The sequence below is a fragment of the Dermacentor andersoni genome, chromosome 1, assembly GCF_023375885.2.
Source record: "Dermacentor andersoni chromosome 1, qqDerAnde1_hic_scaffold, whole genome shotgun sequence".
Classification (NCBI taxonomy): Eukaryota; Metazoa; Arthropoda; class Arachnida; order Ixodida; family Ixodidae; genus Dermacentor; species Dermacentor andersoni.
The window spans coordinates 259,340,415-259,355,575 of NC_092814.1; the positions used below are offsets into that span (position 1 = coordinate 259,340,415).

Here is a 15,161-nt window from a genome sequence, read left to right on the forward strand (position 1 = left end):
ATTCACTCTGACTTGCCCGATTGCCTCTTATGCTTCTACTCATTGTGAGGGCCAATGTAGCAGCATAGCAGACGACCCGAGTGAGTCCGATCAACTGTCAAAACCTCACAACATCCTCTCGCATGACCACATTCTGTGTCATGACGTCACAATACAGTAAAAACGAAAAAGAAACGGGCTATGAAAAAGCATTGTATTAAATTATTTAGGGTTCTCCAATGCCTGCCAGTATCTTTTCTAGGATTTAGAAGGCTAGGGCAGCCATTTAATGCAACAAAATGAGTTATTGAAAATATCAAGTCCGAAGCCCCTCAAGTCCTGTGTCAAATTGTGTCATATATCCCAAGTTTGGAGATTGTAGAGCAACTTAGTAATACAAGTGATTTCCACATTATTCTTTTAAAAGGCACATTTATCTTTTGCTATGCTGTATGGCTTTCGGGTGTTGCCGCGGACGCTCTACTCATGGGCTGCACTATTTTGTTGGATATTGAGGCTTACCTTCTTCATTCCGGAATGAATCCACAACTTTCTTCATGGTAGCCACATTTTCCTAGGTGCAGTCTCGCATATCTGCTGAACATGTAACTTGATGAGAGTTGTCTCTCTATGGAGAAAGGAAGAGGTGGTCTCATTGGAAATACACATAATAAATGTAAAGGTATACAAACAACATTAGCTATACATGCAAAGTCACTCCTCTTTGTGCAGCACCGCAGTTTACACAGCTGATTTCTGACTGCAGCATCGATAGGCAGCTCTTCTAGAGTGTATACCAGAGGTGAAAGGCAAAGGTGGCACATACACCTTAGTACGGAAGAATAAGAGAAGCAGCAGGCTGTAAATGCTGAGTTGTCGGACAAGATGCTGAGGCGATTAAAAGTCATGCATGCCTAATGTGTCTCTCACACCCAAATTTAATTTGAACTTATATATCTCAAACTGACGTTCTTTCCCTGTGGTCTGTTTATGTATGCTCTATCTTTCTGGAGAAACCCGGGATGGTATAGCTCACAGGCAGCACTACATGGACAATGGGGATAAGTCACAGCCAGTTAAGCAGTGGTGTGCGTGAGCGAAGTGGCTCCTGTACGTACATATTGTAGATGCATGCACCTGAATCTTAAGTGCAGTCTCCCCCACTTGGCTGATCTCTCAGACTTGTACACCTTGTATTGCCAGTATAATTTTTCTGCAATATTCAAAAGTGCAGCTTTGTCAGAATACTGTGCCAATAGGTAAGTCCATAGCATGGGTAGTCACACTGGCTAGACCTGTGTCGACTCTCCTGTTAATAATTACATCACTATGAAGCTCCTTGTAGCTTCTTTGTTTAGACACAGGAAATTACTTTAAATGCCTACCTTCTGGCAGAGGCTTGTTTTAGAGCAACAACGAGATGTGAAGTAAACAAGCTTTCATTACTACTATATTATTTCATACTATACTACGTCATACCTCTAGACTGTCTCTTTTTCACTTATTCTATCATGCACCACTTCAGATTTCAGCTATATTACCAGCTCATCGTCACTCCATCCAGCTGCATTAACCACAGAAAAGTCGTGCATCATTCCACGGCGTAGACTACCTCCCAGCTCCGCTCATTTTATGTGAAAAACAGCAAGGGACTGGAACAGTCTGTCTGCCAGTGCCATGCACCACTCCGACCCACATCACTTCGAAGTTGTTCTAGAGTCACTGTTCTGTTAAACTCAGCCCATCCCTCGTGTAATATCTCTGGGGCCTTTGAGGTATAATGAATGAAATTAAATAATTGTTATACATGCCGTAGACAAAAGCCTTAATATTAACCAGCCATAACGCCTCCAGCATAGATGAAAAGCTCTTTCGTACTTTTCTTTATGCATGCAGTAATGAAGGAACTGCGTAGCATGTCCACAGCATGTATTTGGTCACAGACCATCTCGGTATACAGTTTGTATTGCTTAGGTTGTTTAGTCGCAGAATTTTCAAAGTAGCATTCTGTTGAATATTACTGTGACAGCTGTTATAAGCTAATAGTTAGAGGCAGTTATATTGCTTTGAAATGGTTGCTTTGCTTTGCAGGAAGTCATTCCAAATTGTTTGATAAACCTCTTCAGAACAGGTCATTAATTTCATTCTGAGCTTTTATAAACAGATGGCCGAACTGGTTTGGATGATTCCACAGTTTTGCTGTGGTTCAGGTTCAGCACCAAAATGGCGGCACACATTTTGGTGCAAGTTTTGTTATGGTTAAACAAAAATGAATGGTTCAGTTCTGGTTGCAGTTTCACACCCTGGTAGTATGCATGACATGAATGTTAGAAACTTGGCTTTTTTATTAAGTGGCTCTCAGCAATGACATGCATATTTCAGTGACTATGCAGTACATTCAGTGAAAGTCATCACACAGGCTAGTCTGAATTGGTCTAACCAGCTGGAGCAGAAATGTGAGCTTACTGCTGATACACACTTGCTAGCTTTAGATAGTCATTCTAAAGGTAAGCTCTTCTAGTTAACAAGGCTGTATGCAGCTAGAAAGCCGGATGAGAAATGCAGCTTATCCATATTTTGTGAATTATCACGGGGTACTGGAGTGCTGTCTGTTAGAAAAGTTTTCAGACTGAAGAGCTTGTGGCTAGTTCAGATGTTTGCATGTGGAGGTGCAGACCTCACCTGCAATAGTCCGATTGTTGTATTTGGAGGTCCCTAGAACCCTACGGCTCTTCACGCACTGAAATATATTTGGGCGCTGTCATAACTCCAAACTAACTTTTGGAATTTTCTTTCAGCATTCCCTTCCTGACAGGCATAGCTACTTACACAGAACCATCAAGCCGTGCCACTGTGCATGCACTGTCTGGGCTCCTTCTCAGTGTCTGCCAACTTTTTGGTCACACCTTTACTCAATGCAAAGTAAAGCCTGTCTTTTCTGCATTGATTCCTCTCAATGGTAAGCTGTCGATTTTCCCATTTGTGTAGTGGAAGTACTGTTTATGTGTGTCATGCTGAAATGTGTATTCTGATACTAAAGTCATTGTTATTTCATTATGCATGGCGTTCATTTGTTTTTCGTGACTTGTCCGCTAACTAAGTGGGCCTGTTAACGTAATATTGAATATATCACATACCCTAGTTGTTTTATTGTAAAATGGTGGCAGGGCAGCCTGCTTTCACAACTATAGTGTGAAAGTTCAGTTCCTCTCCTGCTCAAAAGTTTTGTTTTACCTGTATGTACAAATTAACAAAGCACAAGCAAATAACTTCCACGTTTTTGAAGTTTTTCTGGAAGAAGAGTAACTATTGCATATTAACATGATTTCTGATGAAGAAATAAAAAATTAATTGCCAGGTGCAGCCAGAAAGCCATGCCAATTTATTTACAACTTCGTGGGGAAAAAAATTCACGTTTTATTTTAAAGGGGCCCGAAACACCTCTCCGGCTTGGTAAACAAGCACATTTCGCAGCTAGCATCTCAGCCAAATTTTGCAGTCGTGCGTCACACATGGAGCTCACAAGCAGAGTGCAATGTTATCTTTTCTTCAAACCCTCTTTTCAAACAGAGGCCTTCTCCTCATCCGTTTTGGGGCTGCTATTCCCATATCAGATTTTACTGCTGATAGCATAGCTCATGCATACAGCACTCGATTTCCCTATTTGGCGTACTCTCTACCATAGCTACAGACTGTGGTCAGCAGTTTCAATTTGCACTATTCTTCCACCTTACCCAGCTGCTTGGTACTACGAGGACTCGAACAGTTGTCTACCACCTTGTCAGCAATGGATTGATAGAGTGCCTGCATCACCAGCTGAACGTGGTGCTGAGGTCATACGATTCATTGGCATTGCATGATGCTCTGCCTCTTGTGCTGCTCAGCATCCGAGCTGCCTTAAAATCTTACATTGGCTGTAGCTCAGCTGAACTTGTCTACCGATGTGGGTTACGTCACAACATCAAACACTAGCCAGGATTCTTCCGATTTTGTTGCGAATCATGGCAGTGGCTGTGCTGAGGAAATGCCCATGCACTCGTGTTTATCACACACGCCCATGATGTCGCTGGTTTACACCGCTGGCTTCCGTTGCTTGCCGAGGGTCATAAGTGTGGCAGCCGTTCAGCAGACATGGCCGTGTCTGCAGACTCGATGGCAAGGCTGAAGGCAAGGACTTCAGAAAAGGCGATGTGGTAGTTGGCACAAGCAAGCGTTCTTCACATCAATTCACCTTGCCACCTAGAGAGCTGCGACAGCCACTGGTGACTGCTGGCTCCTATCCCAGCTATGAAGGGTTGTGCACTGTCCACATGGCGGCTGCTGCACTGAATTGGCCACAGGCATCTCCATTGCCATCTCCATCTCCATTGCATTAAAATCAAGAAAAAGAAATGGGCATGGGCCGGACATGTAATGAGGAGGGAAGATAACTGATGGTCATTAAGGGTTACGGACGAGATTCCAAGGGAAGGGAAGCGTAGCAGGGGGTGGCAGAAAGTTAGGTGGGCGGATGAGATTAAGAAGTTTGCAGGGACAACATGGCCACAATTAGTACATGACCGAGGTAGTTGGAGAAGTATGGGAGAGGCCTTTGCCCTGCAGTGGGCGTAACCAGGCTGATGATGATGATCTCCATGGCGTGGGTTGGCTTAATCATAGTCTGGGACAGCAAGCCAGGAATGACTACGCTCCCGCCGCTTACATTCAAGTGCTCTCAACAGACAACTGATGTAGTGCAAGGGACTGTGCATTGTCCACGTAGTACAATGTTCAATTCGAATAGCAAAGACATCAGGTGGCTACTGAGATGCTATGTTCACATGAGCAAAGATTGCTTGCTTGAGTATGACAGGCAATTTCAATTCATGCGAGGCAGCTAGAATGATTGAAGCAAAGTGCGACCCCTCAATGCCGCAGTCTAACAGATTGGCTCTCTTTATGTGTGACAGGCAGCTTCGAAAAGCCTTGAGGCTGAGCAAGTTGCTGCTCTTGGCAATAACTGGCTCCACAAACAACATCCAAAATGGGCACAGACCACGCAGTTGCCAGGAGACGTCAGCCCTATGAGGTGGTCCTACCCTGCTAGATGAGCGAAGTAGCTGAGCAGGCAGTACCCGCCGTCCTAGATGGTGTCAGAGACTGTGCCAAGCCCCAATACCAGACAGTCCATAGTGGCACCTGTGGCCACCAGCCACCCGGCTTCCAGAGCCACGACTGCCAGAGTGAAAGAAGTAGAAGAAGCTATTTACAGAAACAATTCATATTACCCAGGAGGCTTCTGTAATCACTCACTTCAGGCTTGCCGATGCTCCGCAGGTGCTAGGCCTCACTCTCTTAGGATGTCTCGAACTCACAAAAATGTTGTCCGATGTTCCGAGAGCCCCACATTGGGCGCCAAAATGTGGGGTCTTTCGTGCTCTAGGGACAAAGGAACAACAACACATAGTAGTGCAAACAAACAGAATCATTTATTGCACCTTTTTACAATAATGCTAGCTAGCCGAATTAAACAATGCGAATTGCACATCCCAGACATGGGATCACTACACTAGTTCATTAGATATCACAGCATGCCACACTTTTTCATTTCCCCCCTGCTTTTATAGTGAAGCTGTATATAGCTACCCTCCGGTGGTGGTTGATTTCTGTCCGTCTACGTGTCACGTCAAGAAAAAGAAAAAAATTTTTTCGTCTCCAGTTTCTCATGAATGCTCTGTAGCTCTCAATCTAACCTTGGTATCTTGGAAAAAATCATACTGAAATTGGCCGCTAAGACGCCTCTATCATTACGATGAATTTCATTTACTTGTCTTAATTAGTTCACACTGAAGTTGTAGATACTAAAGAATTCCCGCCTGCTGTCAATACATGGCTATCTACGGAGGGAGTATGGTTACAGCAAATGGCTGTAACTCTTGTTTTATCGAAACTATCCCAAAACAAATTATATGGCAACTAGCTGCTAAGACGACTCTAACATTATGCAGAGTTTCATCTACTTTTCATTACGTAGTTGACAGTGAAGTTGTACACATTATGGAATTCCCGTTTGCCATGCGGCGGTACTTGTGCACGTCACTATTTCATAAAAGTATAAAAATAAATCACTGCACAGTCAAAAGATGTGTTTCTTGTGTGTGTCCTTCAATAATAATAATAATACAGTCGAACTTCGATATATCGAACAGCGCGGTGATCGCAAAATAGTTTGATATAGCCAGAATTCGATATAGAAAATCACGTAAGAAATGCGTAAAAAATTTCTGCAAATCAATCAATGAACCAAGAGCGCAATCGGGGATTGTTGTTTGGAGCACGCGTTCGGTTGCCTAGGCCCCGCCAACTTCATCAGCCGGGAGCGTGCAGTCAATTGCACCGCACGCAATTAGCCTAGGCAACGCCTCCTCTAACTATAGGAGGCGTTAACCTAGGCCGCGCCGACTTCATCAGCTGTGCGAAGTCAGCGCGGCCTAGGCAAATCGCACGCGGTGCAACCGAACGTGCGCTCCAAGCACCAATCCTTGATGGCACCCCAACTGTGGCGCAGTAAATACTCACTTGAAGCTTCACACAAAGTGTTTATTTGGCTGAAAGTACTGCAGCAGTGTAGCCTGCTTCTTATTGGGAGCTGCATTAAACACGGAGTCCTCAACATAGTCTAAATGATCCACAAGCAATAGGCCGGTGCCTTCTATTGTGCCGCAGTAGCGGTGTAGAAGGCTCAAAGCAGCTACAGCCTCAGTTGAAGTGAGGAGCGGTGCAACATCAGCGCTTGCGGGATGCACCTCGGCAGCATCTTCGTTTGGCTGCTACTGATGCTGCGATCTCCACGTCCGTCAATCGAAGCATTTTGATACACTGTCAATAACAAATTATTAAATGGCGTCTGCCTAGGCGTCTATGAGTGAGCCCAATGAGGGCGCTGTTGTGCATCATTGTGGATACAAATTGCCAGTCCTCGCGAGGCGCAGCTGGCGCCTCGCGAGGACTGCCACACTGACTCCACCGAGGTGGAGTCAGTGTGGCAAATGCAATGCGTCGTTGACGTTGGCAAAGGCTTCGTGACTTCATTCACAGCACGGCCGTGGCGTGCATCTTCATCTGAAATGCTTTTCACTACTGCGCACACATCCAGATTATTTTTTCGCCATTGTCGCCAGGTCGTCGCCCATCGTGATGTAGACGGTGCTCTTCATCCTCGACAGCTTCGCACCAAGTAAAAATTAAATGCTGCAACTGTTGCGAACAAAACCGTGGCCACTGTCAACACATTCATGCACAGCAACCTTGTGATTCTGAAGGCGCACAGCCGACGCGTGCACCGAGTCAGAACGAAACTACTGTTTGCTGCAACCGCTTCGAAGGAAGCCATGGCCTTTACCGACGCAATCATGTATGGCAACTACACAGTCATGAAGGCATGCGGCCAATGCGGTGCTAAGTGTGGTGGTAAACACAAGAAGAAAGGCTTTAAATTCATAAATGGGCACGAAGTGTCCTGGCATTGCTGTCATTCACGTACGATTTCCACTGATGGCTATAGCTATGTGAACTTTACAGCTTTGTTTGGTGGAGGCTAATGCCGTTTTTGCTCTTTTGTGGTGCACATTTGCGGCACTCCGTGCTCGCCAAGCTCTGAGAGTTGCCTGAATTAACCGACGTGCAGCCAAGTATGCCCAAATTAACGAGAGTTTCATTTAGTTAAATAATGCTTACACCTACCGGGACCAGTCCAAATTATCCAATTTTTCAAATTAATGAGGGCCAAAGTAACGAGGTTGTACTGTACCCGTGTAAGGGCTGCACTTTTTCTCTAGAATCTTGGCTGGGTGTGGCCCTTATGCGAATCAAGTTGATGACAGCTCCCTAAAGGTTTGTACTGCTTCCGCAACTATAGCAGAGAGCAAGAGAGGCGCAAATGACATAATGCCGCCCTAAACAACCTCAGATGCCGGCCCACCGTCCCTGACCAGTGCTGACCCAAACAGGGCCCCTTCTCTAGATGCGAAATGCCACCAATGTGACTGGAAACACTGCCAACACAGCCACGACGACGCACCATACAAAGAAATAATGGTGCAGCGGCGCCGGCCTGAGTGATGTCGACGGAAAAGACAGATAGCATCATCTAGTGGCAACGGAGCTAACTTCACTTTCCGACCGGACTTCTTGAATTTTTTTCAAAAATTTTGCCCTCCAAGTGGGGGTGCAGCCCCTATACAAGTATATATGGTATATATGTGTCTCCTGTTGGTACTGTAGGGAACTGTGGGGTCGCAGTGGAGCGCCAGAACAAAAGAGGACCAGCAAAGCAGACTTCTAGAACCGAACTGCTCGTGCCATGCTTGCGCATCGAGCATGTGCTACCCATCTTTGTTTTCCTTGTTTTTCACAGCCAGCACCAAGGGGCCGGCTGAGAGCGCCGACCTTAGCATTCCCGCGTTCCAGCGTAGGTGGGTGCTACAATACCATCTCCTCATATTAACACAAGCTGTAATGCATACAAGCACCTTGTGTCTAACATCTCCCCATTATCATTTCATGTTCATGTTCAAGCTCCATCTTAGACCTTATTTTCGTAAGCGATTTCTTTTCCAAAGGAAATAACAAAGTTGATATTCTTGAAGGACTATTGGATCATGACATGGTTTTTTGCATGTTAACTATTCCAAACCAAATCCGCCAACGTAACACTAGAAAGCGCGTGCACGCATTTAACAAAGCAGACGATGACACCATTATGACCTACCTTGTCCATGAGTACTATGACTTAACGAGCTAGTCTCAAAAGGCTCGGCCAACATTGACGAAATTTGGTTGCTGTTCAAAGCACATGTTATGCACTGCTTGAGGCAATTTGTCCCACAAATACAAGAGAACACCAATAAGCACAACCCATGGATAACAAGCGATGTAATTAATTTAAAACGTAGAATAAGAAGATTGAGAAAATCTAACAAATTATGCCCAGTTCCAGACTTCTGCCAAAAAATAAATTCGTTAAACAGACTGCTAAAGGAAACAACAAAGGTAGGAAAACAGCGCTTTTGCAGTACAGCGCTTAGCAATTTTATCAAAGACTCACCCAGGAATTCTGACGTTATGTCAGGCACAAAGATAACCGTCCAAAACTGTTATCGCCCAAAGAAGAAAAGAAACAAGCGGAAGCGTTTAACGCATTCTTCCATTCCGTATTTGCCCCCAGCAATGACATTACGTATGCTTACAGGCCAGAATATATGGAGTAAAACGAGGCACTGGGCGCTCCAGTCATAAATGAAGCAGGCATGTTCTCACTATTAATAAATTTAGATGATAAAAAGTGCAGCGATCCCGACGGAATCCCGAACTGTTTCCTTAAACGTTATGCCGAGCCTGTAAGCAAATATTTATGCCTTATGTACAATAAAGCAATGTCCGAACAATGCCTTCCAGCAGAATGTAAAATTGCTAAAATAGTGCCCGTCTACAAATTGGGTGATATCTCTTGTCATTAAAATTATAGGCCTATTTCTCTCACATGTACATGCTGCAAAATCTTAGAACATATTATCTTAAAATCCGTTACAGAGTTCTTTGAGGCAAATAATGTTCTCCATCCCTGCCAACATGGCTTCAGGACTGGTCTGTCTACCGTTACCCAACTTGTTGAGATCCTACACGATTTCGCCAAAGCAATTACAGTGTAATCTCGATGATACGATCACGGCTAATACGAATTTCCGGATGATACGAATTTTTCTGTGGGCCCGGCTGAGCCCCATTACTTTGCAACGTGCTAGAGAACGATTGTTACGAATCAATTTTTGACCCGTGCGGTTGGCACGAAATTTACCGAAGACACGTTGGAAATTCTAAAGTGTGCTCGGCGAAAGCCAGACGCTGCTGCCGTCTGCGCTCCAATTCATTCGCTTTGGTGTTTGGCGATATTGCCTGTCGCTGCTGCTGCTTTCATTCTGCTTCCCTGCCTTTGGTACCCGGCTATCTAATCAGTTGCTGTTGGCGTGTCCGTTGTGCCTCTCTTGCTTTCGCAACTGGTGACCTGTTCAGTTGTCACATGCGCATTCGCACCTTGTTCTTTTGGCGTTTGGTGTTGGGGGAATCCGGCGCCCGCTGCCGCTTCCCCGAACCGCTTGGCGCGGAATTACTGGGCCGCCTCGGAGCCATGCGTCTCACTCACTCGACTGCAACGACTCGAAGGAGCGGCGGTGCAGCCAGGCCCCGCACACTCTCAAGTTCTAGCAATCGCCACAGAGGGCAAAAAGTCAACCGCGGCGCATTTCAGCATAAGCGCCTAAGTGGAGCTACTGTAATTTGGTCGCATACTTTCTATTTTTTCTGCTAGGGGCGCTCAATGCGGCTCAATATTTCATCTTTAAATGCACACATAATAACCGTCAAACATAGTTAACGTGTAACTTTCTGCAAAATAAACACAGTTGTTTTTATTAAACTTATGTTATTAAAGCCTGTGCTTTATTACTTGAATAAAGGTTTTGAGACCTCACTGATTTGTGATAAGCAGCCGCCTACTGGTATCGATTGCAGTCTGTGCCGTTTATCGATTCAAATTGTACGACGGTTATATTTGCAAACGGGGTGGTCGTTTCCCTTGTGCAGCATCATGCAGGTTCGTCTTAATTAGCCAACAATAATATCTCAGCCAGTTTATGCATCCGACATTCCATAGGTACTACCAGACGATCGTGTTGAAAGACGATGAATTTTATCAGCTGCGGCGTTTCACTGACCTAATGGGTACATACACGGCTTCCGTCGTCAGTGGTCTGCCGCGTAATGACGGGCTGCTTGAAAAAAATGTGCTAGCTAGCGTGAAAACTCGTCGCTGGAACCAAGCACAGTCTGTCTGGAAACTACCCAAGAAAGCGGATTAACCTTGCAGCTTCTGGATGTGTGCACCGGTGAGTCAAAAAACACTGCTTCACATTTTCAACTTTCAATTTCTTCAGGTGCAAGGCAGGTAAAACAGATTGCTGTAGTCATATTTTTCTTTTTCAAAGTGGAAAACCATAATAAAGTTATTGCTCTTCAAAGGCAATTCAAACAAGGCTCTTGTTATTTTGCCACGTTGCTAAAATTCCTAGCATGGAGTACAGTATAAAAAATAAATAGTTTTGGCTGTGTCTGTATGAATGATACACTGTGATAAATCCGCAGCAAATTAGTGCAAGTGTACATCCGGTGATACAGTTGGATTAATATCATTTGATACATAATAAAATTACTACTGTGTTTATTACGTAGTAGCTGGCAAAAAATTTAATCGAGGCTTCACAAAGCACAGCCCGCACAAGGACACCATTGAAAGAAATGCACACTCAAAACAGTGTTGTGTGTGTTTTCTGTCATGGAACATTTTCTGCACTGTTCTTAGTCATACATGAATCACAAACTCACCCACGCTTCCACCATAGTAACTGAGGCTTTCTTCTTTTGCCTCCAGCCTCCAAGATGCTGCTCATATTTGATCACCACTTTTGACTCTATTGTCTCTGGACATACAAGTCACCAGTGAATGTGTCACCACAAAGGCAGAATCCTCGCAAGCTATGTTTCTGAACACTTCAACTAGAACTGTGATTTGTTCATTTATTGTACAAACTTTTGTTTCACCATTCTTTGCTTGCATGTTTGTCATGGCTTCATGATTTCTCTTTTCAGGAAGAAGGACAAAAGAGAGATTATTGGTTTACAAGTTGCCCATGCCAAGCTATAGGAAGCTCAACGGACACCATAACAACAACAGGTCCTCTTGAACTACGTGCCTCACCATGAAATGTTTGCAAGTTTACCAGATAGAGAGAGGGCTGTGAGCCCTATCAGGAAAGCAACAGTCTACAGTTTTGTATCGTACCAAGCGAGAATGCTAAAATTTGACATACAAGCTTGCTTGATTTTAAGGGCATTTTATGACAATCTGAGAAGTAACAAGTTGAGTCCCAACTTGTTTCTTTTCTCGTCGTGTAGCAAGCTCCTACTTGGTAATGCACATATTCTGTCATTTGCTATTTGAAAATCAGATTGACGGGCATTACCAACAAGTATCACATGCTCCTTCGTAGCATTAATTTTTTACATGAAACTGCAAAGAATTTTAAAGCCTTCAAAACCACTCAGTGCAATTTTGAGGAAATGATGCTTCATGTTCACTGAAACTCTGGCAGTCACTTTTCACTTTATTATTCTATTTTTTATTTAAAGTACGCTCAGGGCCGTATGCCATTAAAGAGGGGAGTGGTTACAAAGCATTAGAGTAAAACAAACAAACAAATAAGGGCAGTGAGTTTTGGTAATACAATGATTCTCCCGATTATACAATGTTAGCTAATGTATTGCAAAAAAGTTTGTTATCGGGGGTGGCTACGATACTTGAGACAAGGTGGTTTCATTTCTGAGATGTACGGGGGATGAAAGATTGAAAGAAAGACTTCGTGTAGCAAGAATCAATGCCTGCGTTACTGCGATGATCGATGCAGTTTGAAATGTACTTGAGGGCATGGTATGAAGTCGTCGTGAAGTGTGGTATGATGGAAAATTTTAAGAAATAGCGAAACATGGTGACTAGCTAGGGGAATAAGTGCTCGTTAGCTTCATTAAGTTTATACTCGCGGCACAGTTATAATTAGAAAGAATGCTGCGAGCAGAGTTATTTTGTACTAGTTCAAGTGAAGTAGTAAGAATAACACGACTGGGATCCCATATTGCAGATGCACATTCAAGTTTTGAGCGTATTAGCATCTTGTAAGGGTGTAGTTTTAAAGTAGACAGTGCTTTGGAAAAGTTGCACTGTAACCTGAGCAGGTGAATTGCATTGTTAATGACATACTCTATATTGGTCCAATTTAATTTATTTGTAGTGTGTACACCATTATATTTATAGGACATGATGAAATCTAAGGGAGCATTGTTAAGATGCTAAGTGATAGGGTTAGAATTAGATCTGGGTATTGCATTTTTCATTTGCAAAAATCGGTAACTAGGCTAGCCCTGCACTGTAAGAAATGGCTAGAACAGGCAACCTCACACAACTGGCCTACTCCACACTTCTCAAACATGACGAACCAATAAAATCAATTTTTTTTTCTCTTCAAACAACAGATGACATACCTGAGGACAGTGTGTTCACAAAAAGTTCTTGAAATATACTCGAAGTTTGGCTTAACGTTCAGCAAATCAACAGTGGACGAGCAAGGGGAGCCTCAGCGTGGGAACTTATCTTCGTCGCTGACCTCACAAATATGTTTGATTTTTGAAACGTTGGCTACAGGCTGAGGCTTCCCTTGCTCACTTCTGTTACTCAACTGACGTGTTCATCTCCTTGTAACCTTTTTGCATTGTTTTAACACGCAACTCGAGATGTTTTCTCAACATGAAACCGTAAATTGCATTTTACAAGGATCAGTGAGCATTAATTGGGCATAGATATATGTTTATTTAGTGTCCTTGTGTACACACAATATTGGCAGAGGTCCTTGTAAGCACTGTTGTCTCCATAACGTTCCTCGCCTTCCTACGAGTACTCCACTTGGGACAAAGCCTTTACTGCTGCAGCTGAACACTAAATGTGCAGTAGAAATATCAAGAACACACAATATGTGATCTAAAATTTAACATAAAGTTTTTTTCCCTCTAGACTTCGCGCCTATCGCCAATGTGTTAAGAAAACAATGCCACATTGCAGCTCGAGCTTACCTTATTGACAGTACATGTTTGCTGAGCACTTCTTATGTTTCTTTTTTTAATCTAGCTGAACTTGTCAAAGGCAAACAACATACATATAGTATGGAACATGTGAAACAGCATTATATGCAACACAAGTACTAGTGTAGGCGAGCACAATATCGTTGTCCTTGCTTTAGCGGCACGCCAAATGCGACGAGAAAACATCGCTCGGTTTCAGCTTTCAATTCCGTTAAATAGATTACTGTCTGTGTTTCTTTATGTTGTAAACTCAGTAACTTACAGCATTAGCTCCACCTGACCTGTACGAAAATTGTGGTCATGTACTGCTTCATTTATGATTGACAATAAACAATGTAAGCTTACTTGTCCGACATGTTTTTTTTTGCCAGTTGAGGCCTCTCAGTCACCTGGCGATATAATAAAGGTATGGATAGTAATTTTAGAGTATCGTACACACGAACACCGCTCCGAAAGCGGTAGCAAAACACACAAATCCAGCGAGCGAGCGGCATAGCGAACCCCACCAGCCGCTACTGTAGTGGCCATATTGCTCACTATGTAATGATGATGATAATAGTGCCAGCGCCATCTCTAGGTAATGCCTACTTTACTAGATGCCTGCCGCGTTGTCCGGCAATCTCGGTTCCAGACCCTCTCCCTTTTTCTCTCCTCCGGATGGATGGATGGATGGATGGATGGATGAATGGATGGATGGATGATTGAGGTTCAACTCTTTGAATCGGGCGGCGGCGGCGTGCGCCACGTAGCCTTGAATGGTACTATATGAATGCATACCTATGTATTTACTCCTTTACTTTTGCGTTGATATTATCCACCAATCAGATAGCCTCCTTTTAGTTATTTCTACCTGTTCAAAGTCTATTTTACTTTCACTGTCTTTAAAACCCAAAGCTTTGAATAGTTTCCCGTTACATTCAACTGCAGGGTGAAGTTGTTTACAAGCAAGTATCAGGTGTTCAGGCGTTTCCTCCTCCTCTCCACAAGCCTTGCACAACAAATATATCTCCTAGTATCTGGCTCGGTACGTTTTAGTCCGCAGTACACCTGTTCTGGCCTCAAACAACAATGAGCTGCCCTTAGAGTTATCGTAAATATTTCTTTGGCTATTTCTTGTTTAAACGTCCTGTATGTCTCTAATGCCGATTTGGTTTGCATCTCGGTTTTCCACATACCCCTCTCTGTCTCCTTAACCTTTTTCTTGACGGATGATTCCTTACCTGTCCCCCCACTGCTGCCCAAGTATTTGCTTGACAATTTTCTAGTTCGCTTCCTCCACCTTGTGTCAACATTCCTCGTGTATAAGTTACTGAAAACCTTCCTAGCCCACCGCATTTCCCCCATTTTTCTCAATCGCTCCTCAAATGCTACCTTGCTACTAGCCTCTCTGCCCTCGAAAGAAGACCATCCCCGATCCCCCTGCACCCCAAGATTTGGTGTCTTGCCATGTGCTCCCAGAG

At 43.8% G+C, this 15,161-nt stretch overlaps 1 protein-coding gene across 3 annotated transcripts in view; it reads left to right on the top strand.

Annotated features, from left to right (window-relative positions):
- The window catches only part of LOC126547836 (RAB11-binding protein RELCH homolog), a 223,897-nt gene that overhangs the window by 134,334 nt on the left and 74,402 nt on the right, over positions 1–15,161 (top strand). For all 3 annotated transcript variants that reach the window (XR_008609355.1, XM_050195847.2, XM_055063701.1), the window contains one exon: positions 2,778–2,938. Coding sequence is in view for 2 of the 3 variants with exons in the window: in XM_050195847.2 (XP_050051804.1) it covers positions 2,778–2,938 (161 nt within the window). In the remaining variant the exon portion in view is untranslated. The remainder of the gene's footprint in view (positions 1–2,777; positions 2,939–15,161) is intronic.